Source organism: Dermacentor variabilis, chromosome 2, assembly GCF_050947875.1.
Source record: "Dermacentor variabilis isolate Ectoservices chromosome 2, ASM5094787v1, whole genome shotgun sequence".
Classification (NCBI taxonomy): Eukaryota; Metazoa; Arthropoda; class Arachnida; order Ixodida; family Ixodidae; genus Dermacentor; species Dermacentor variabilis.
The window spans coordinates 262,543,192-262,568,662 of NC_134569.1; the positions used below are offsets into that span (position 1 = coordinate 262,543,192).

Here is a 25,471-nt window from a genome sequence, read left to right on the forward strand (position 1 = left end):
TGGTCTTCTCTGGTCTCTCACTGTGCACAACATGGTAGCGTGAGAAATTCTCTCTTCAGTGGCCAAGAAACTTGAAAACTTCTTCGGTGCGCCCCCATTTCTGGGGCGATCTGGGAGTTGGGGGAATGAACTTGCCATGCATAGATTCTTGCTTCGGCCATAACGCCAGCCACCCACCATGAAGCCGAACAAGGGGACACCGTAGAATGTGTAAAACAAGCCCTCCAGATGCCAGCTGTGTTACTGCTATAACCTAATATGATATAATCTGGTTACGTCACACTCCGTTAACCCTTGCTGACTAGAAAATTGGAAGTTAAAGAAAGTAAAGATCAGATGGGCAAGATTTAAAGTGAGAGAGAAAGACAGGTAAAAGCAACTATCAATTTCCCCCGGGTGTGTCAAGCCGGGGGTGCTGTTTACATAAAGTGGAAGCCAAAGAGGTGTGTTGCCTCCTCTGAGGGGCTATAAAGGACCAAACAATTGGCATTGGCTCAACCCCCCCGCCACCCCCCCGATACTCTTTTCCTCGCACACAGCTACACGCGAGTGTCCAAACCTCGTATGCTCGGTACGTGGCGTTGCAACACACCAGACGTCTGCTGACACAGACGCCCCTGCAGAGTGTATCACACATTTAATATTTAAGTCTGAGAAGATTTAACATAAAAGGCACGCAATGTCGGGTTTCATTTCATGACATATGTTTGTGGGCTGTCATTCTCAAAATTCCGAGGAATAACTTTGGCAAGAATGAGAAGAAAGGGAACTGAGGGTCCTAGTTTCTATTAATCATATCATAAGGTGTCAACAAACTAATGCACCAAGGACAACATAGGGAAAATTACTTGCACTTACTAATTAGCAATACCCCTGTCAAGTGGGCAAGTTAAGTGCACTTACAGAGAGTGCACTCAGTTTTCAGTGCACTTTCCCAAATCTAAACATCGCAAGCGGAGTGTACTTACAGAAGAGTGCATTCCAGTGGGAGTACGTTGACGGAATGCACTTTGCTGGTCGAGTGCGTAACCTCACCGCCAGCAGTATCAACAATACAAAATGTAATGCACAGAAAAAGGACACTGAAGTTCATTCCAGCCATTGAACAGCTTTTAACAAAATAATCAGAACAAAATTCGCTGATATTCTGTTCTGGAAGGATCAAATGCCACCTCGTCGAACGCTACCATCTTGTTCTGGATTAGCCAGGCATTTGTCTTGGCCAGCCTTGACTTGTAACACTGTTATGATAAAAATATTTTTGTTTTTTGTTGAGTATATATAGATTAAGATTGTTTTTTATGTATAATACAACTAAAGGAATCGCTTTTTAGAAGAGCTTTTTATTTTAATCTACATTTTCGAAAAACATTTTAGTGCGAGTGCACTCTGTTTTCTCGTTTAGCACTGTGTAGCGTAAAAATGTTTTATGAGGGGCACATACACAAACCACACGTCCGAAGTTTAATGACATTTGTACAATATTATAGTCCAAAAGGCCATCATCACTTTCGCATATTTGTACATTAGGTCCTGAGAGGTTTGACCGAAAATAAATCAAGTGTTGATGTAGGCTCACAGGTTCATAGTCTGTTGCTATTTGAGTCAGATCCAAACAATAAGTACCATGTTTTCCAGACTATAAGTCATGTTTTGTTTTTCTAAAATTTTAGTTGGGATGTCTTACACAACGGTGTGAGTTATACATGCATAAGACCATGGACACTGGCATAACCAATACGAGGATTTTTTTTTCCTGAATATTCAACGCCACAGAAGCGATGCCAGGGATGTGCCCTCATGACAGTGACCTAGTGACGCTGCTGGCCCAAGCCACTTAATTTTTTTTACTGCGTTAAAAGACGAATCCTTGAATGGGTTCAAGTGAAGTGCAATAAATACTGACTTTTGTGCCTGAGGAGTATTGCTTGAAGTTTTCACTCTGCTAGAATTTGTGGCCGATAAAAATTTTGTTTATGGAAATTTAGTGCCCTGCAATGGGTATGTACACCATCTTGCAATTGGTGCACAAACATGCATAATCACATTTCATCATACCGACTGAGATAAAAAAAGGTACATCTTATAAATTGGTGTGACTTACACCTAATTAGCATTTCTTAAAAACTGTGCACAACTCATGTGAAGGTGCGACTACTTATAGTCTAGAAAATATGGTAAGCACAAAAATCTGATCACAGCTCAAAACCTCAGCCTGTCCTGGTAAAAGTGTTGTCCAATCAATCCTAGAAAAGTTACAGCTGCATGAAAAGTATATATATATATATATATATATATATAGTATACTTTATAGTACAAAGTATAGCCTGTGTTGATAACTCAGCAGCGCAAGCCACTAGGACTGTAACAAGTACGGCAAATACTCCAGATTTAATCCTAACCACAAATCCAGAGCTAGCTACAGGTCTAACATATCCGCCAGGTATCAGTGATCATCTTCTGCTCGATTTCGTTATTAATATGCTACATCCTAAAACGAATAAAATAAAAAACCATCCTAGATTACAAACGGCTAACTTTGCCACTATTAATAATGAACTATCTGCATTTATTAGTCATTTTCTTTTTAATTTCCATACATGCTCTGTTGAAGAAAATTGGCTATTGTTCAAAATGAAGGTACACCAAATATCAGACCAATATATTCCCAAGCATGTCGTCACCTCTAACCCTCAAGCGCCTTGGTACAATTCATCCATCAGGCGACTATCTAACAAAAAGAAATGCTTGTTCCGTCTTGCCAAACTTTCACCTTCTATTGAGCGATGGTCAACATACAAGACTGCTTCCGATACATACGTGAAAACCCTGAAACTTGCAAAGAACAACTTTTTGTCTTCTGCTTTACCATCTATTTTGAAAACAAATGTTAAAAAGTTCTGGCGCATTATACACCCTACACACAACCCTATAATTACATTGCAAGGTACCTACGGCAACATAATCCCAAATAATATTTGTGCTACCGCACTGAATATAACATTCATTGAAAGCTTTTCTTCGAGCACGACAGCTGATCTTCCAGATATGCCGCACCATGGATTTTCCATTATGTGACCAATAACTATTGATGCTCCTGGTGTTGCTAAATTAATTGAATCTTTAAAGAACGATTGATCTCCGGGGTGTGATGAAATTAGTTCTAAATTCCTTAAAAGTACTTGCGCTTCCAGTTCAATTATACTAACAAAACTGTTTCAGCAGTCACTCAATTCATCAAGCCTCCCAACGGCTGGAAAATCGGGAAGGTGGTCCCACTTCACAAATTCGGTAATAAGCACTTGCCTCAAAATTATCGTCCCATTTCACTCACTAGCACATGCTGCAAATTACTAAAACATATAATTTTGAAAAACATCGCCACCTTTCTTTATGATAACTTTTTTTTCTTCTGCACAATATGGTTTCCATCAAACATATTCCTGCGAAACGCAGTTACTGTCATTCAATGATAAATTACATTGCGTTCTCGACCAGTCATCTTGAGCCGATTGCATCTTTTTAGACTTTTCGAAAGCTATTGATAAAGTGTGCCATCAATTGTTGCTTTATAAATTAAGTCACCTTAATCTTGATCCACATGTCTTTAGATGGATTCAATTTTTTCTTCTCAACCGTTGGCAGTTTGTTTTCACTAATGGCACAACCTCACCGCTTACTAACGTGCTATCTGATGTACCACAAGGATCCGTCCTTGGACCACTTTTATTTTTTATTTATATTAATGACCTTCTGTCCACCCTATCTTCTGCCATCCACCTTTTTGCTGACGACTGTGTAATTTTCCAAGAAATACGTAACCTTAATGACATTAATACTCTCCAGACCGATCGTAGTTTGGTCTCTAACTGGTGCAAAACGTGGAAAATGGAATTGAATATTAACAAATGTAAGTTCATGCGCGTTTCTCCCTGCTCTAACACTTCCTCTTATTGTCTTAATGGCATTCCTCTTGATTCCATCACACCATATAAACATCTAGGCATACATATATCACTAAACTTAACGTGGAATGCCCATACTGAGTATGTTACTAAAAACACTAGTCACATGTTAGGGTATTTACGTTGCAACTTCTCTGCTGCTCCAGCGTCCTTAAAACTTCTCCTTTACAAATCACTAATACGACCTATACTTCAATACGAGTCATCTATATGGGTCCCTGGGCATGAAAATCTTGCATCTTCTCTCGAACTTATACAAAACAACCCTGTTCGCTTCATCTATTCAAATTACAACTGTACCACAGGTATCACAGCTATGAAAACTAATCTTTCTCTCCCACTTTTAAAAACTTGCCGGAAAATCAGTCGCCTCCCTCTATTCCACAAGGTATATCATCACATCACGCTACACGACAATTTTATTTCACCACCGGAATACATCTCCCATCGCATTGATCATCGGCACAAGGTTGGCATAAAAAAAATGCAATACTAAAGCTTTTTTCCAGTCCTACCTTCCCTAGACATCTGTCGAATGGAACTGCCGCCCTACCGATATTGCAGCCATTTAAGACAATCAACAATTCTGCGATGCACTAACAACTTTTGTTTATTTTGGAGAACGTTGAAATTATGTTTTAACAAAATTCACTTTATTATATTGATTGTCTTTGTAACCTATATTACCCACTCTCCTCTGTAATGCCTTTGGCCCTGAGGCTATAATAAATAAATAAATAAATAAATAAATTGAAAGGGAAGATTGTCATCCACTAAAATGTAGCATCAGACTACAAAGGGGATACAAGTTCTTCAGGAAGAAAGCTTCGCAGTGGAGGAAAAATTCGTCCTGGTCCGGAAATCAAACCCGGGATCAACGCCTTTCTGGAAAAATTGTCTTTTTTTTTTCTTCCTTTTATGAGCTTTCTTCCACCTTGCAGGATTTCACAGAACTGATTTGCCATGTTCTGTGTCTCTGTGCTTTGAGTTGTCGATGAATACACCCCCTCGCACTGAGACCTGCTAGCCTCCTGGTTAGCTCAGATGACAGAGCGACCAGCCCAGATAGGCATTGGTCCTGAGTTGGAATCCCGGAACAGGCTGAATTTTTACGCATCAGCGTATATTCCCCACTTTGAAGATTTGTGATGCGAGTGTATTAAGCTCAGCGATGGCAGCGGCAAGAATGAGGTCAGCGGCGAAGCTGTCATGGCAGCTGACCTAGATTAAGCTAGGCGAGCAGCACTGTGGATGACATCACTGGCACCATCTGCTCCGCCGAGCAGATGGCTTCAGTGCCCAACATAACTCGGCACTCAGAAAGGCACACAATCAGTTCTGTACCAGCGCTTGGAAAGAACAGTAGGCGCTTCATCACTGTGAAGTAGTATGGACGGAGCGAGTACTTCTCAAGACCTTGCAGCTGAACGGCAAGCTAGAAGGACCGAGACGCAGTGGAAGCGCCATCTAGAACAATGTGAGTCTACCGATCCCAAAGTCATCACTCTAGTCAGAAGGTGAAGAAGGAACAACAGCAGTAGATGTAGTGAATGAGATGTGAAATAAAATAGTAATTTAATAATTAACGTAATTGTGCTGTTGAAGTGGGCTCAAATATGAGAAATAATTAGACAAACAATAAGTTAAACAATAAGAGAATTATGAGATAACTAATGACATCAGAAATTAAAGAAAGTATGCTCACACGAAATACGAGTTCACTTCGTGGAACAAGCATAGTTTTTCCTCAAATACAAAGCCCCCCAGCAGTTCTGCAGATTTTCCCAGAAAACTCAATAACATCCTAAGCCAACTAGTTAAAAAATACCCTAACGCGCAGATTCTGCTATTCAGGGACCTCAATTATCCAAACATTGATTGGTCTAACCTCAAATAACTGCCGGTAGCACTGAATCCAAAGAGTTCATTAATGTCTGTCTGAATTATAACCTTTCAAAATTGATAACTGAACCAACGCGTGTCACACATAATGCCAACATTCTAGACCTAGTTCTACTCTACTCTTACTTACTGTAACGAAATAAGTGACCACAAAGTAATTTATGCTACATTCACCTTATTCCCGACCCTGCGCCATACTCGTAAAAAAACAATCCGCCTTTATGATAAAGGCAATTATGGGGCAATAAATAATGAATTAGAAGAATTCTACGAGGAATTCAAAATGGCCTTTCAACATCAATCTGTTCAAAAAAATTGGTCTCTTTTTCAGGAAAAAGTGGCACTCTCAACTGAAAAATACATACCAACATTATCGATTCAAGCTAACCGCTATAAACCATGTTTCACAAAAAATCTGAAAACACTCGAGAATAAAAAACGTTTCGGACCAAGCCAAGCAAGACCCGAACGATCACTCGTGGAACGAGCACTGCGAAGCAGAACGCATTTTGTCTATCAGCAATCCGCTCACACAAATACACTTTCTTTCATTTCGATCTGGCTAACATGATAAATGAAAATCCAAAGAAATTCTGGCAAATCATTAACCCGCTGCCATCACGCACTATCTCCTTGCCGAATGAGCAGGGTGAAATCTTATCAGACTCGGACATTGCTAACACATTTACTACAGCCTTTTCTTCAGTGTTCACTAAAGAACCAGACACTCCCTTACCTACGTTTCTTACGCTGTCTCTACCTACAATGCCGGCTATCACTTTCTCGATACATGGAATTTCAAATATAATAGACAATATTAAACTTTCGTCATCCGCAGGTCTCGACAAAATCACATCTAAGTTTTTAAAAAACACTAAGTTAATCTCTGCAGCATGCTTAAAATTGTTGTTTTCACAGTCATTGTTTTCTGGAAACCTCCCGAAAGAGTGGAACATGAGCAAGGGCGTTCCAGTCTACAAATCGGGCAACAAAAGTTTGCCTTTAAACTACCGCCCCATTTCCATCACGTCGGCGCCCTGTAAGATCATGGAACATGTTATATACACCCACATAACTAACTTCCTTGATACTAACAATTTATTTGACCGATCCCAGCATGGATTCCGCAAGGGACTAACTTGCGAAACACAATTGCCTATTTTTCTTCATAATCTACACTCAAATCTCGATATTAACGTACAAACTGACGCAATTTTCCTTGACTTCGCAAAAGCATTCAACAAAGTAGCTCACCAACAACTGTTCCTAAAACTTTCACGGTTAAACCTACATCCTGCAGTTTTAACATGGATAGAACAATTCCTCACTAATCGCATGCAGTCGGTGAACGTCAATAACAATACTTCTGAGCCCCTACCCGTAACGTCAGGCGTCCCTCAGGGCTCAATACTAGGCCCCCTCCTATTTTTAATATACATTAATGATCTACCATTAATGTGTCGTGCAAAATCTGCATGTACGCTGTCATTTACAGCTCAGTTACTAACAATAATAATCAAATCGCCCTTCAGGAAGACTTAAACAATATTCAAAATTAGTGTCAACGTTGGTTAATGGTCTTAAGCCCTACTAAATGTAAAGCAATGTCATTTTTCCCGCCGTTCTAACCCCTTGGTATTTCAATACGAAATCGCTAACGAACAAATTCAGTTTTGAAACAATTATAAGTACCTGGGTGTTACCGTCTCAAATGATATGGACTGGTGCGTGCATGTCATCATCATCATCATCATCATCAGCCTGGTTATGCCCACGGCAGGGCAAAGGCCTCTCCCATACTTCAACTATCCCGGTCACGTACTAACACGTACTAATTGAGGCCATGTTGTCCCTGCAAACTTCTTAATCTCATCCGCCCACCTAACCTCCTGCCGCCCCCTGCTACACTTCTTGTCCCTTGGAATCCAGTCCGTAACCCTCAATGATCATCGGTTATCTTCCCTCCTCATTACATGTCCTGCCCCCCCCCCCCTATTTCTTTTTCTTGATTTCAACTAAGATGTCATTAACTCGAGTTTGTTCTCTCACCCAATCTGCTCTTTTGTTATCGCTTAACGTTACACCTATCATTCTTCTTTCCATAGCTCGTTGCATCATCCTCAACTTAAGTAGAACCCTTTTCGTAAGCCTCCAGGTTTCTGCCCCGTACGTGAGTACTCTCTTGTGCATGTGACTAACGTTATCTCTTCAGCTAACAGATCACTTGGGTTCCTACGACGTCACTTAAAAAACGCACCACAGCATGTGAAACTATTAGCTTACAAGAGACTAATACGACCCAACCTAGAATATGCATCAACCATTTGGAGCCCTCACCAGACTTTCCTCATTACCGCCCTTGAGGCATTTCATAATCGGGCCATTCAGTTCATTTACTCCGCTTTTTCATACGATGTCAGCGTAACTTCATTAAAAGCGAAATCTGGCATACAAACCCTTTCCCACCGCCGTTTAATTGCCAGCTTATCATTATTTCACAAATTATACCACGGCATACTCAATTGTGCACCATATATCTTGCCACCATCACGCATATCCCATCGCATAGGACATTCCTTAAACGTAGCTCGTCCACACGCATGCACTATCACTTCTGCATCTTCTTTTTTCCCTCGAACAGCCAAAGACTGGAATGGCCTTGCGTACAACATCGTTTCTATACCCAGCTTATCTGCCTTCATATAAGAAATTGCCTCACATTACGCCTTGTAACATCTTGATAGTCTCTCATATTCTTTGTAACCCACTCCTTATGTAATACCCCGAAGAGGGGTCTTTAAGGAAGTAAAGTGAAAGTGAAAGTGAAATTTGGCGCTGCCGACAGTTTTCGAAGACCAGCTATGCGAGTGACGTTTTTCGTCGACAAGGCGTCATCGGGGTCTGTTGTGTTCACCCGATACTAAGTGCACGGTGAGCCAGCGACAGACCTTCCTCTCGAAGTTAATACTACGGCACTGATCAACGTGGTGCTGCAACACGCTGCAATCAGCCGCCAAGCCCTCGTGCAAACAGGATTGGTGACAGTGAATCTACAACTGCAGACACAGAGCGAACTCGTTCTGGAACCCACATGACGTGGCACCTTCAAAGAGGCAATGCCTGCCGGGAAGGTGAGCCTAGACTTGACTGTTATAGAACTGCAAAGGCACATTATGCAACAGATCGAAATAATGAGAACCTTCTTCCAAGCGCTTAATCGAGAGCAATCAGCACGAGGCATTGTTGAATCGGATGTCTTTGATGGAAACTCGCAAAGTGCACACTACTGGCTGTGGTTTTTAGAGTATGCCTGTGACAAAAATATGTGGCACTCTGACGACACAAAGATTTTCAATATGCGCTGCTATTTGGGCAGTATACGCCTCGTGCACCGCCTATAGAGGCGCCACTAAAAGCCACCTAGCGGACGCTTCCAACGGTACACGCGGGAGCAGTAGCAGATGACAACCCTTTGCAGCAAGGATGGCTGAAGTTCGTGGCTGCGATTGCTCCTTTGTTCGGGCGCCAGGCTGCTTCTTCTGCGGTGACAGCTGTAGGGAAGATGCTGACCTCTGTGCGAGCGGGTATGAACACAATGTTACCGGTGTTTGGGACAACATGGTCCAAATACGTGCAAGGTGTGTCCCGCAGACAAATGCCATGACCCCCATTTACATGACGTGGAGCTCATGTTCAGTAGCCAATAAATTTTGTTGAGTGATACGATCTCTCGATGGTTTTTTTTTACTCTACCCTTGCCGCAATGCTGCTTCTGTACCTGAATAATAAGCAACCGTCATTAGTGCAGACTTATATCAAACAAATCCGCACGGTGCAATCTATGTATATGCCGTTGTGATTTTTCTGCCAATGAATACATGTGACATCGCCGAATAAGTGCAGCCGAAGTCGCCTCAAGAAGAGTAATTGCAAATTTATTGATAGAAATGCGTACACTAGCTAACAAAGTCACCAAACACACAGGTTAATAAAAAGCGCATGTTAGTGCTGTACCGCCGATGCAATTCTTCTGCATACGCCAATGAACTACCGTTCCCGCTTCAGTTTGTGCAATTTTACGTTCCCAAAGGGAGCTGCTTGGAAACGTACAAAGCTAAAGACTGACTAACTTTTCAGTACTTTTTTATATTACTAGAGAGAGGTGCCACATGATATATTTAAAGGCAGAGCAGCGCCAGTCAAAGTAGATGAGCGCTGGCGGCAAGGCCCGGTTTAGTCGTCTGCAGCGTAAGTATAAGAAAGAATTCAGTTGAGTACAAAACTCACATGCAAGAAGGGACTACATTGTGAAACAAACAAATCACTCGGCGTGTTAAGTTTGCTAAGGCAGCATCGAGGTGTGATGACTTCCCAAACGGGACGCGAACTTTTCAGCGAGAAATGGAACAAAAATACCATATGCAGCAGCTATTAGCAATTCTCGCCCTGAACTACCTATTTTCTAAACACATTTCCAAAAACGCAAACAGTATCTAAGATGCCCTCGGGCGAAAAGAATAAAGCTGTTAAAGAAGCACTTCCTTGGTATCATTCCGATAAAACACAGCTTGATTTATACCCTTTACAAACAAGGCAGGGTGAAAACTTCGCAGCTCGAAAGAATCGACAAGAGTTATGCATGGAGCAACTAGCAACAGTTAAACATGTTCGAAGCCACGCATAAAATATATGTAAAAACATGAAGTGCACGATAGCTGGTGCGAGGATTTACTGCGCCACGATTTACCGAAGCCAACAATTTCAGTTCTTACAAACTTCGCTAGCTTTAACATACAACGCAATGCACTAGTGCAGTCGTGCTGCCTAGCTAGCGCAACGCGGTAAGGAAGCGGAAAACAATATAAGCGGCAAACAGCATTCCGAACTTTAGCGAAATGCCTTTAAACCTCATGCTGCACTGCAAACGAATTTCGTTGCTGACGCGTCTAACTATGATCAAGTGGAAAAAAAAACAACGATGAGACAAAGGAAAGGATGAGAACAAGAAATTTCCCTTCGAAGCGACGATCCATTTTTGCTACCGTTGCTCCCGCTGATGAGGCTTTGCCGGGAATGATCAGAACCGTATCGCCGGCACGTTTTCACCGGTATTTGAGCCCCCCACCCTGCAAAAATTCTTCGACATTCCCTGAAGCTTTGGCCACCCACACGTGCGAATGGTGTTGCCTATCTTGCTCTGAAAATGTGAATAAGACAGAGAAGCACGATCAACGACACAACAAACTGCGGCGCGCGCCAGGCTCCTCACCAGCGTGTTCTGCGCAAGGCCGCCACCAGTGGCGCACCCATCGGCGTGCACGGCACATATAGCCAGAAAATGGTATGATGTACAACTCAGAGATCATGTAACAACATGTTGGGAACTGTGGAAAAGCAACTTTTTAGTGGCTTTTGAAGGCAATGCAGTAGAGAGATGAGATGCAGCACTATGGTTCAGGTATACAGGTGGCTCTCTGCTTGAGTACTGTCTTGAGAAGCATCGCATATTGTATTCTGCAGAACCGAAGCTGTCGTCTTCTGCTGTTGTAGCTTTGATAACGCAAGGGTTGTGTATCGAGATTCGTAGTCATGTCCAGCTCAAAGGTCCAAGAACATTTGATGACCTTCTGAACTTTCTACAGACCTCAGTGCCAAGAATTACATTGAGAAGACAGCCAGGTGGTAAAACAGAGCAACTTGATTCTCGTAAGCTGAGTGAGCATCTAGAGCCGTTGCCGTCATCTGAATGGGAAGATAGCTTCATAAACAAATCCCTGGGAAGTGTCAATCATGACTGCGAGGATGGTGAAGAACCAATTACCGCAGTTCACAGCAACCTACTTCCACATAATCTGTCTACCGTGGATCACAAGCCCCTGAAAAAGAGCTTCAGTGAGACAGCGTATTTGGTGTCGTCAAGCTTACTGTACACCCCCATTAAGGTAGATGGCATTGAAGTGAAGGCTCTCGTTGACAGTGGAGCTTCGGCATCAATTATAAACAAGACTCGAGTGGATGCCGGTCGTCTGCACGCTGGGAGAACATTGCGTGTCCAAGCCTACGATGGGTCAGTGACCATGCATAGTGAATGGGTAACCCTGGCTATTGAATTTCAAGGACATGACGTATTGGCAATTGACAATTATTGGCTATTATGATATTGGCGATTGACATGACAGTGATGTATAGGCAATTCCCAATGTCACCTATGATTTTCTTTTGTCCTGTCCAGACATGAAAAAGCTTAAGATAAACCACTATTGGGGTGACAAAGTAACGGCCGAAGACACGATCAGAACAGAAGATCCTGGTGAAGAACCTAGTGTATCAAGGCTAATTTTTCACCAGGAAGACATCAAGACTAAGTACCCAGAACTTACACGCGTGGGTAGCTACCCTCCAGCAAAGAAATCACATGTCATTCCTTTTGAGCTCGAAGATAAAACAGTGATTCATAGAGCCCCCTATAAGATGTCCAGAGATAAAAAAGTGTGGCTGAAAAAGGAGTTGCAAGAAATGTTGGACGCAGGTATCATCCAGCCTTCTGTATTTCCATTTGCTTCTCTTATCACTACTGCACCAAAAGAAGATGGGACATTGCGCCTCTGCACAGACTACTGGGCTCTCAATCGTCAAACTGAATTGATACCTTATCCAATGCCAAGAATCGATGACATCATTGATGAAACTGGTGGTTGCCATTGTTTTTCATGAATAGACCCCTGCAAGGGCTTTTGGCAGATTCCACCAAGTGAAGAAACAAAGAAATACACCGCGTTCTTAACCCCATTTGACTCGTTTGAGTACAACCGCCTACCATTTGGTTGGAAAAACTCCCCTGCGTGGCTTCAGAAGATTATGACGGACATTCTGAGACCTTACCTGGGCATATTTTGCAATGTGTACATCCACGACATCATCATCTACTCAAAGACAAAGGAAGAACACCGTAGTCATCTTTCAAAAGTTCTTCATGCTCTCAGTCTTGCCCAACTCAAAGTCAACTTCAAGAAAAGTGCGTTCGTTCAAGATACCGTAGTATTTCTTGGCAGGGTGTTTGATGGACACACTAAAAACACTAAGCAAGAATCGGTAGAGAGAATCTCTAAGCTGGTAAAGCCTTATGACGTGTACTCCGTGCGCGTTTTTCTTGGCCTAGCAGGACACTTCCGGGCATTTATCAAAGACTATGCACTGAGAACAAGGTGCCTCGCACATTTAACTCAGAAAGGCACGCCTTTTCAATTGGACGAGAAGTACGAAGCTGTCTACAATGAGCTTGTAAAACTAATATCGTCGTACCCCATTTGCTTATACCAGATTTTTCTGTGCCTTTCGTGCTGAACACGGACACATCACATTATGCTACCGGTGCAGTTCTATACCAGAAACCCTCCAAACAAGCTGATCAAACCAAACACTACGTTGTGGAGTACTACAGCTATACCCTGAAACCCGCCGAAATCAATTACTCTACCACAGAAAAGGAAAAACTGTGCAATACTTTCATACTTACCTGGAAGGTGCCAAATTCATACTTTTCCCTGACTCAACTTCTGAGCCCAGCCAAGAGGCCGCATTGCTGGATGGGTGAACTATCTGTAACAATTTGATTTCGTAATTTCGCACCGTCCTGGTCCACTCCTCACTGACGCTGATGCACTATCAAGATTACTTGTACACAAATCAAGCAAGAATCCAGAGGCAATCAATCATATTAGGCTGTGGGAAGGTAAAGAAGAGCTCCAGTTTATCAATGGAAGGTATCACGTACCTCCAACTATGATTCCAAGGATTCTTCATTTATACCACGACACTCCTGGATCGGGCGGACATGATGGCTTCTGGTGCACTTGTAAGAAATTGCTCATGAGATTCACATGGCCAAGCATGAAAAACGACATCAGCCATTACATTCACACAGGCCACCTCTTCCAGGTGAACAAAGTTAAATTCAAGCAATTGACAGACGTTATGAAAAACCCTGAATATTCAAGCGTCCCGTTCGAAGTAATTCATTTGGACTTCGCAGAGCTCAAGAAGAAGGGGGAAGGAGTCAAGCGAACGCAAGCATTCTTGCTCTCCATAGATGAGTGCACAAGGACGAATGCGGCTAAAGCTGGCAAAGAAGACGCAAACAGCATAGTAGATCTCCTCAAGGCTGAATGTTTTAAACACACAAAGACACTTGTCTGCGACAACGGGCCAGCTTTCCAAATGATCAAAGTGGGCATCAAGTATTGTTCTCCATACCACCCGGCAGCAAACGGCCTAGTGGAACGTGCCATACGAGACATCAAACAGTATCTGAAGATGTATCCAGACTTTGCCGGTGGCTGGAAGTGCTGTCTTGAGGCCGCTGTGAAACATCACAACAGATCGTACACCACTGGCTTAGGCTGCAGCCCTCATTTTGCAACTTCGGGTGCAGCGCCCATACTTCCTGCAGATCGTGAGCTAAGCCTCCTGGAGAACCTCGAACTTGCGGAAGTAAGGAAAACTATCAAAGAACAGGAGGTCTACAAGCACCGCATGAAGTGAAACTTTGATAAAAGGCTCAGCAGCGAGATACCGGACATACAACTTGGAGACTATGTCCTTGTAAGGAAAGGAGCTGTGCCTTCTAATTCTAAATTTTGCGGACAATTTCAAGTGATTAAGACTGCATGCCAGCATGCAATATTGAAGAATGTCTGGTACACTGGAGCCTAGGGTCAAACGGAGTGCACCTCTATTGGAAACATGTTCAAGTGTTACCCCAGGAGGCGTAATTAAAAGAAGTCCGGAAGAATGAAGCAGTCTGCGCTGGACACATGAAAGAAGACAAAGAAATGGGCTGGGGGAGAAGTGAGAACGAAGAAGGTGGAATAAAATGGCGGACGACACCCGTCTCACTGAGATTATGTCATTTCTGCGGCCATTCTAGTTAGGAACGCTACATAAGTCATAACATCTGGCTCGTGCTCCAACACAATTCACTCGCAAATTTGCATACTTGTAGAAATAACAATAATAATTTTAAACCTGCAGTGCAGGTCATGCATCAAGTGACTGCCCTTTCATTTTTCAAAACATTAAGACTTTTAATTTATCAAACATCAATGCTCCACCTTTCCTTTCTTCAGAACAAGACTTCTACAACTTCTTTCGTATTTCAAGTACCCTTTCGGAATAATCCTCATTAATACTCACCTGGGTGCATTTGAGCTTAAAACCACTGCTTATGATTCTCTTATCTTAAAAACCTACAAGCTTTATTATAATTACAGTTAAAACCTAGAATCCTTTTATCCAAACCTGTGTATACTCACAGTGTAGACTACCTTTTTTATGAGTATTTCAACAAAGATGCCCTCGTTTACTTTTTCCTTACAACTCGCTAGCTTTTGTGCTCTTCTTCTATGGTTCCGCGAACAATTATGTTGTTTTGTCGAGAACTATTTCCAATTTGTGTGAGCTCCCTTGGAGAGCAAACATGAGATTTAAGTGGCAGATTTACAACATAGGTTAAAAATTAAATTGTGGGGCTTTACGTGCCAAAACTACTTTCTGATTATGAGGCAAGCCGTAGTGGAGGACTCCGGAAACTTCGACCACCTGGGGTTCTTCAACGTGCACTTAAATCTAAGTACACGGGCGTTCTCGCATTTTGCCTCCATCGAAATGCAACCGCCATGGCCGGGATTCGATCCCGCAACCTCGTGTCAGCAGCCCACTACAACATAGGTTCAATGAGTAAACATCTGAATTTGAGTAATTGGGCTCCTGATTTAGGTAGAAAAAGAAACATATTAGTGACCAAAGAGTAGAGTATTTATTACCTTGGCTTTTTGAAGATATTTGCATTTCATTGACACTGTTGCCAATTTATTTTTTTTCCAAGCTAATTTGTGGAAATTGCAACAAGAGAGTTTCACATGATACCAATGCCCCAATGCAAAAGGATTGACAGTTGGGCGAGTTGGTACGGTAACATGATCTTGGCTTGTAGCGCGAAGTGAACACGGACACAGAAAGGAGCAGACAGGACGAGCGCTAACTCTCAACTAAATTTTTATTAAAACGAAGAACATATATTTAGGTGATTGCAAAAACCACAGCATAAGGGCTCATTCACACCGTCGACTTGAGGAGGTCGCGCGACCATTTGCGACTCGCAATCAAAAAGCGACCGAAGGCGACTGATGTTCACACCGGCAAGCCCGGCTGAGCGCGACCCGCAAGTCGCAATCCCGGAGATTATCGTTCTCAGCGAGAACTCTCGGAATCTGCGCGGAATTTGAACGCGACGCCGGAGGAGGCCGGATGTAGACACACGAAAGATCACTTCCGGTGCGCCGCTGATTGGTTTATCAGTTTTGCGACCACGGTCGTGCGACTGGCCCAAAATGGTCGCTTTTCAAGAAAGGCGACCGTTTGCGACCATTTGCGACTGGTCGCTTTGCAACCAACTTGGTCGTGTGACCACTGTCAGTCGCCGGTGTGAATGAGCCCTAAGAACATGACGAGGTAAAAAGCATCAATTAAACATATCAGGAGGTATGGAAGTGAAAGAAGGAAAAAAAAAATTACTTCAGATTAGTACATGTATTGCGGAGGTACTGAAATTTGCAATCTAACAGAGACAACTATGCATGGCTAACGCAAGTGCCTCCTAATCTTTTGATGTGGAATGCCTCGATAATTTCCCGTGTGGTTTGGCATTTATATCTGGAAAGAATTTTTGTGTCTTCAAAGAAAGGTTCACAACCACAATTGAAACAATTTGATGCTAAATGTGATGCATTAGGGTTGTTTAGTGAATGTTTGTGTTCTTTTAGTCTAATGTTAATGCACCTGCCGCTCTGTCCAATGTAAGCTTTCCCGCACTTGAGTGGAATCTGATAAACTATACCGGTGTTGCAAGACACTAAAGGGGACACATGTTTAACCTTGCAGTCATCTTTTTTTTTTTTTTGCCACCCTGTTCAAGTTTCCTATTTATCATAGGGCACATGTTAGACAACTTGTGAGGGGCCGAGAAAATTGTATTGACATCATACCTATTGGCCATGTTCCTTAAACAATGGGATAATCTATGTATATAGGGTACCACAGCAAATTTTGTTTCTTTTTTCTGTTTTTCTTGTTTCTTACCGGGGCTTTTTACCCATTTTAAAAGTTTTTCGCAGGTTAGTGATAATAAATGCACAGGATAGCTAGCCTTTCCAAGCCTTTCTATCTGTTGTGAAAAACTGTTGCATATTGTGCGGACATGACTTAGTAATGGCAGACCTAAGAGTTGAATAAGCTATCCCCTGTTTAACAAGTTTAGAATGACAAGAAGAAAATTCAAGCAGTGGCTTCTTAGCCCTAGCCGAATAATGCCAACAGACATGCTCATCCTGGAACATTAAGCGCAGATCTAAAAACTGTAGTTTGTTGCCCTGGATAAGCTCAAGCGTGAAACCTAGGCCCCCACCACATTCCCTAAAAACTTTTAAAATATCCGTAAATTTCTTAGTGTAGCTATCGCGAGAACAAAACACCAGGTTGGCATTATTTGGCGTCACATTGTTTCGACTGTGGTTGTAAACCTTTCTTTGAAGAGACAAAAATTCTTCCCAGACATAAATGCCAAACCACACGGGAAATTATCGAGGCACTCCACATCAAAAGATTAGGAGACACTTGCGTTAGCCATGCATCGTTGTCTCTGTTAGATTGCGAATTTCAGTACCTCCGCAATACGTGTACTAATCTGAAGTAATCTTTTTTTTTTTTTTTTTCCTTCTTTGACTTCCATACCTCCTGATATGTTTAACTGATGTTTTTTACCTTGTCATGTTCTTATGCTGCGGTTTTTGCAATCACCTATATATATGTCCTTCGTTTCAATAAAAATTTAGTTGAGAGTTAGCGCTCATCCTGTCTGCTCCTTTCTGTGTCCGTGTTCACTTCGCGCTACAAGCAAAGATCAATGCCCCAACCTGTGGCTTCCTCAGATGAGAAAGGAGGAGATTCAGATGAGGGAAGTTGCATGTTCCCAGGCATTGCTTGCATATTCTCCAACTGTGATTATTGTGTGGTTATGAACACTATATGTGCTTGTTCTTTCACTTTCATTGGGTGAAAAAGCCTAATCATGAAAGTAAGAAAATTCTGGCAGTACTCGTCTCACGCTGAATGTCAACGTTAATGAGACTAGAAGCTCCTGTCCTATTGTAAGTATAAACCCTATGGAAGCGATCTTGCACGTGACTGTGACAAGCAACGCAACGGATATGACTGTTGCATCCACATCTCGCCTACAAGTAAAACTCTAAGAGAGCAACGACTTTGAGCAACGTCTCCCAGGTGTTGCTGGTATTAGGGCAGTAAATATGCGCTAAAACTGGCGTGACGAAAGATATCATAATTTGATTTGTTTTGCTATACAGAGACGCATAAACTATTTTTTAAAATCTTGCAGAACGTTTTTTTTTTTTTTAAATCCCTGCATGCATCAAAATTCGGCCGCTTGCTCATCTGAGCGACAACTGGTAATATGTCACTGGCGTACATCCCACTCCGGCATCGCGCTATTAGTCGCTCACATTAGTCGCCCCATTCAGTGTATTAACTTTCTGACGTCATTTTGTAAAACATTTTCACCGTCGCTAAACTAATTGACTGACTGGAATGCGTTCCCGGTCCATTTCATTCAGGTTGGCAAGTGCTCGGCCTAGATTTGACAAGACGCGCGATGCCTCACCGGCGCTTGGCCGGCGCCTTCTCGGCGCGATCCATGGCTCGGTCGACGCAGGCTGTCAGCTCCGTCCAGTCGGCGTGCAGTCCGCACTTCCAGCCCGTCGAGTAGCGGCTGAAGAGCCACGAGCGCTGGCCGCCCGTCGCCGCCGACGGGGGACGGGCGCATCGACAACGCTTGCGGCCGCGCAGGCACTGGCAGGGCCGCTCCAGCGCGAGGTCGCGCACAAGATGCCGGCCGAACACGGTGCCGCCCGTCTTCTGGATGTGTAGGAACACCATGACGTCCGAACCGCGCATGTCGAACTCGAAATCGTCGCGCAGCACGTCCTCGAACGAGAGCTTGCTGGGCCGGCCCTCGCGCGTCACGTACCGCGGAGGTCCCAGACCCGCGCGGCTGATTCCGACATTCGCGTGGTGGCCGGGCAGCCTCGGAAACAGGTACGCCGCCACAACAAGCACGAACCCGACAAGCGCGCAAAGCAGAGCCACGCCACGGGCCATGCCTGCGCGCTCATCGCCGCCGCGCTACGCACGCACGCGAGAACAAGGAAGCGCGCAGCCTGTGTAGAGGAATAGTGATCTAGAATATATTCTAGTGGCGCGAACGGCGACGCCCAGGCACGCCGTTTCGCACTGACGCCGCGAGGTGGCGCCACTGCAACCTTTTCTAGCAAAGGTTTCAATGCATTCCGGCTATTACGGAGATTTAGAATAGGGGCCCCAATAGTTTGGGGCCCCAAAGAGCTTTGCGGGTGTTAGCGTTGGGACACGTAGGAGTGAAGAGTTTAGAATAGGGTTTTACGTTTGCGGATAGCGTCTTGCGCTGACAGCGCCACTACGGCGTCAAAGAAAAACTATTAGAAATAATTAAATAAAATATACCATTTTATGATAGGAATAATAATTTTTACTTGCGTGTATTCGCGTTTAAGTATAATTTAGAGGTTATTCTCTGTAAGCAGCAAACAATTAGTTGCGCTTAGTTTTGAGCAAACCAACTTTACTAGCCTTCACCAGCCAAGATTAGCCGTGTTAGGCCTACGAGCCATAAAATCCACAATCGAATTCAAAATCAGCGGCGTCTAATGAGTCAATCTTCATAACACACGCTAGTTGAGAGAAAGCGATAACCACACTCACTTCTCCTAGCTTGCGAACTTCACGCGTTTCCGCGAATCAAACCCAGTTTTGTGCTAGGTTAGAGCCGTCGCTTCGATGGGTGCCGCCATGTTTGCCGACGCAAAGCTTTTGGGGCCGCTATTTGGGCTCCCGCTAAATCGGTGAAATAGCGTTCCCAACGCAAAACCCAAACGGAGTTTGCGTCTTGCGCATGCGCAGTGGCTTCGACGCTATTTCTTTGGGGCCCCAAAAGGTTTGGGGCCCCTATTCTAAACTCTATCTGGCATATACCGATGTTTCTGTGCGCTTATTTAGTACGAAACGGCGATTCCTTCCTTATGGAGATTTATTTGGAGCTGCACCTACGTTAGAACGCGTTAAATTCGAAATTGAGCTTGCCTTCACGGCTGCACTAGCTGCGGAAGTGCTCACCCCTTGTAATTTACTGGCGTTAGCTGCGGCTGATATCGGACGAGTGATCGCACACTACAAAGCATCCTGGCCACGGCAGGTGCTACAGGCAGTGCATTCTGTCCAGCCGTGCAGGACCCGCTTTCTTAGAGGGCAAACTCAAGTATCAGCGAGAAACTGGCGGCGCGCGGTTCCTTAGAGTGGCCGGCTTACAGGCGCGCGGGTTTTCGCTTTTCTCGTTAGCCGCGCGCGTCGGTTCAAGTACCATTTTTTTCTCCTTTTTTGGAAATAAAGCCTATTATTGTAGTATGCAATTCGGCATTTTCAGACCAGCATCCGCGAATTCTTCATTAAGCAGGATACCTGCATATTGTTAGGCAGCTTGGCAATTGCAAAGCTGCTCTTGAGAGCAGCTTTGAGATGTTACGTTTTTTTTAGGCAGGTAGTGATCACAAACAAAACGTACGTTTTCGGACCTAGCCACCCGGGGATTTTTAGTGGTGTCATATCAGTGCTCTCTTTTCAAGGAACATATGTTATATACCATTTCTACAAGCTACGCACCAACATTATTTTCATTTGTGATGATCATGCACAACATGCAAAAAATACGAGAAGGGCAATAAAGTTGTGTTTAAGCACACGGCAAGGTTTCACGCCGGCAAATTTTATTAGCATCGCACAAAAGGCAAGAACAACAAGGCAAGACCCAACGTTATCAGTTAAGAGGAAGCTTTAGCTCGGGCCCAACTCCGACGCGGCCTATTCAAATACATGTAAAAACGCATAAACGTTTTTCTGAGATAACCCCTGGGGCGATTTTACTGAAATTTGTTGCATTTGAGAGAGAAAGTTAAATTCTAGTGACTGTTGGAAGCGGAATTTTGATTTAGAGCGTGAATTTTGTTAAAAGGATTTTCAAAAATTCACACGTTTGAAAAAAAAATAGAAGCATAAAGTTTACAAACTAATAGCTCTGCATCAAGAACAGATATCGTGATTCTGTAAACGGCATCCATTAGACCATTCAAAGCGGACAAATTTGATATGTCACTTTACATCTTAAGTGAATTTGTTACGTTGTTTACAAGGGTTCTGCAAAAGTTGTAATTACACATTACCCCATTTTTTGAGGTTCATGTGTAACATATCAGTTTTGTCCGCTTTAGATGTGCTATCAGGTACAATTCACAGAATTGCGATATCATTTTTTATTGCTGAGTTACGGAGTTGTAAACTTGATAGTTTCGTTTTCTGAAAATTTGCGATTTTTGCCAAGTTTTTATAAAAATTTTACGACCTAAATCGAAAATTCGAAACCAACAGTCACTAGATTTTAAGTTTTTCTTTTAAATGCAGCAAACCCCGTCAAATTTGGTGCAGTGATTGCCGAGAAAAACGAATTTTCCTTTTACATGTATTTAGATAGGAGCACCCGAGCTAAAGCTTCCTCTTAACAATGCTTCAATTTCTTTTTATAGAGTGAAACTAAAGATCGCATGATCTAAGAGCATCTACTCAACTTCAGGTGCTTTGAAACCTGACGCCTCTTGTCATAGCTTTGATTAATACTCTTTGTGAAAAAGTGCATGCGAGTGGTTACGTAGAAAGCAGCCATTTCTGCTGCAACATTTTGACAGTGGTCCGCGCACCCAAGGCTGTAATTTCACTTAGCTGTTAATGTACTCAGCACATTCAAAATGCTGTCTGAATGCAGCTCGTTTAAGCTGAAACATGCTGTAAAGGCATTCTCAAGGTCAGCCACAAACTGATACAGCACACTTGCAGGGTACAAAAGGCCCCCGTTGTCCTTAAGGAGAGTGAATTGAGCTAAATTTAATACCTCCGACTTTTCTTTGGTAATCAATAGGAGATTGAGGCATTCCTCACATTTAGTCCTGAGGATACATTTTCTGGCTACATAGCCAGCCATATAAAATATAAGTCTGCTGTCGCTTGATGCCACAGCACACGATGTATGGTCGGACTCTGCACTGAGCATTAAAGTATCTGCAGCATCGATATTGCCCACATCAAGACACATATCAACAAGCTGCTGCTTGCCAGAAGGACCGCTGTGCTGACTGGCATCAGGGCCTAAGAGGGAACTGAGTATTGCAGGCTCACAATTTCCTTTCGCAACCGAGTGAACAAGATTACTGAACGATAGGCAGTTTACAGCAACAACAAACTGCTGTGGCGTCGGATGGGCATTGCATCCACATGACTGCCGCACTATACCAAAAAGGTGCTCAATGGGGTCCTGGCTTGTCCGGCTCGTTAACAGGTATTTAAAACCTACGACTTCACAAAGGTATTTCAGCAATGACAATAGACTTGAGACAGCAACTCGGAGCCCTGTTGCAGTGGACTGGCTCAGGAAGCCACGCTGTCCTTTTGTGTGACGTTCCCAGTTGTCCAGCAGTACCAGCATGTTCTTCAGTTTGTCCGCAGATGGTGATGAAAGTCTCAATGCTTCGGCAGGAAACCGGGAAGTCATTATCAAGATGAGGTCACGGATGATCCTGCATAATTAAGACGACATAAATACAATTTTGACTGTGCAATAAAGGTGATGCAGCTAACTAGTTGTCATCACATTTTTAATATGAATTACTAGTGCTGTATTATTGGAGTACTTACTCAAAGAAATGTAGTGTTGCTGCAATATCACCGCACCGTTTTTCAATCTTTTCCCGGTAGAGCTGCAGGCCCTTGACAACTTTGTCACTGAATAGCTGGAAAGCTAAAGAAACCCGCATCTTTTCGAAGTTGTTCGGGTTAGTGTGGCTGGTGGTGATGCCATGTAGTGCCTGGAGTTTCACGTTGTTCCCATCCATTGCCACGGCTCTACGTACAGCTTGCAAGGAGACCTGTAATGAACAAAAAATATGCCGCCTTGGTTGGTATATGCATATGCATCAGTAAATGAAAGGAGCATTATTTATGTTGGGATGTATTTGGATTGTAATGTATACAGTAGAAAACTCACCCGCCCTTCTGGCACCAAGTACTCATGGCTAAGCAGGCCGTTGCGCAAGCACTTGATTAAATGAGGGAAGTCGGAAAGGAAATGGAGCCGTCGCTTCAAATCCACGGGATGGGGCGCACTACACTTAGTGCCGGTCAGAGATGCTCTGATGCCCATTAAGGCCCACATCTTCCGGTTCCATGTCGCACCGTCTGACGTTATGAAGTCGACCTTGAGGCCTGCTTTCTCTGTCAGTATGACAGCCTCAACCATAATCTTTGTGAGCAGGGTCCCTTTGATGTTGCCTTTTGTTGCGAAAGCCGCCAGGACCTGTGTCCATTTTCCCACGAATGGAACAAACATTATCACCATGCCATGGTCACTTACATTGTGCTTGTCTTCATCAGAAGTAAATGGACTAAGGCCCACAAAGCCATCTATGTGGCCAGCAGAGCTTACGGAGAGATGTTCAGATAGCTTCATCTCATCCACAATGAGACCTCCATGTAGATGGAATTCATCCATGGTGCTAGTAGCTTGTTTCAGCACATCAAAAACTTTTGTATTGAATCCAAAGCCTGCCTTGTAGCAACTGAGATACTTGCGAAGAGTTGTTTTAGAGGGTAATGCAAGTATGTTCTCTTTTCGCATGTGCTCATGGAGCTTCGCACTCCTCATTTTCATCACTATGCACTCCAAAACCCACTGTGGCGAGTACTTCATGCCTTTCGGACTCTTGCGTGATGACGCTTCAAATACGTGGTGTACCACTTCGCGCTGTTTCAGAGGAAGCTTAGCGACTCTGGCATCAAAATCTTCCTTGGCAATCTTTTTGTTTTTGCCGCCATCGCGACAAGCCGCTCTTCCATGGAGGTGGTGCGTTTTCTCAGACGAGCTGTTCTTTCCTTTTCCAGCTTGAGCCGCAATGCACACGCTCTCTTCACTGGCTCTGGTGCGTGCCGTCTGCGACTTTCTTGTAAGGAGCAACTTTCGAAGGCTCTTGCATTCAGCGCAAGGAGTTCCTGCAAATTCAAATATTTGACCATAAGAATCACATAGCGCAGTTGTACTTAAAAAAAAAGGCTAAGAAGCCGAGCTTACCTTCTTGATTCACTTTTCCTTGACATTTTGTGCTGAAAATGCCACGCCCACTCACAATGCTTGCCGCCCGTAGTTTTTCTGTCAAACGCTCCGTTATTTGACTGAAGTCTGTGTCCAGCATGGCTCCCTTGCAGACACAAATTCCCTCTGTCTCTCGCAGCACATTGTCCGCTTCTGCCAGCGAACACACGACAGTGTCACTACATAACACACCTCTAACGAATACTTGTGCGCGCACTTCATCTCCGGTGGCAGCAAACAAAACAACCTTGTCATGTACAACCTCAAGCCTAGGGCTTGTTTCTATGCTTGTTGTCGCAAAGCCAAGACTTGAGGCACCATCGTACATAAATCGGCACCAGTACTCAGGGGAAACTTCTAAACTACGAAGTGCACCAGTCGTGAACGCTTCAGTTCCCGATGAGTCCACAATTTCATTGTCGTCGTTCGCTGCGCTACTGACAGAATCCTGGCGCTTCTTCTTATTTGTTGACACGCTTGCTGGAGCTGGTCTTTTCCGCTGAGTCCTTGCTCTCACGGGCTTCACGGAAAGATAGGCCGGGCAACCAGGCAAGAGCATAGGCACCGCGTCAGGTGCCAGCGATGGCTTACCGCGTGGAATCCGCACTTGGCTGCCGTTGATCACATGAACGTAGTCGCGCAAAATGAAATGCGGCTCAAAGTGGTGCTCACATACCGCAGCGGTTTCTGTAAGAGGCTTGTCCTGTCTTCGCAAACTCCGCTCCCACTTTTTTCGATGCTCCTCGTCCCTCGGAGCAGCAAACAAAGATGCTTTGGGAGCACCCGGATAGCCGCTTCGGCATCCCGGAGCAAAACAGTGAGAGTCCGTCTTTCTCTTTGCCATTGCGTACTTCACACGGTGCTTTCGAAGAGATATAAGACGTCTTCGTTGGTGCTACGCGAAACACACGTGAAATTTCAAGGCCACAAGCAGAAAAACGTGCGCAACGTACCGAACGCAAAGCCGCAAAGACTTCGACCGACGCGCGCGCGGTCCTAGGATGGATGGATGGATGGATGTTATGAGCGTCCCCTTTGGAACGGGGCGGTGGCTTGCGCCACCAAGCTCTTGCTACTATGCTGCCTAATATCCTACCTAGGTTAACCAACGAGAAACAAAAAAAAAGACACTATGAACTACCACGTCCAAATTTTCTGATACCCTATTGCGAACTGTGCTTTTGTACGTCTCCGTCTTTTGTCGTTTCCCTACTTCCACCAATCCTCCAATCGCCTCTTACTGATGTCTATT

The 25,471-nt window shown here is 43.8% G+C and overlaps 1 protein-coding gene across 6 annotated transcripts in view; it reads right to left on the reverse strand.

The window, feature by feature from the left end:
* Positions 1 to 19,183, reverse strand: part of LOC142573280 (heparan-sulfate 6-O-sulfotransferase 3-B-like) — a 260,976-nt gene extending 241,793 nt beyond the window's left edge. For all 6 annotated transcript variants that reach the window (XM_075682914.1, XM_075682915.1, XM_075682913.1 and 3 more), the window contains exon 1: positions 18,601 to 19,183. In XM_075682914.1, coding sequence (XP_075539029.1) covers positions 18,601 to 19,097 — 497 coding nt within the window. In that variant the 5' untranslated portion in view covers positions 19,098 to 19,183. The remainder of the gene's footprint in view (positions 1 to 18,600) is intronic.
* Between the last annotated feature and the right edge of the window lie 6,288 nt (positions 19,184 to 25,471).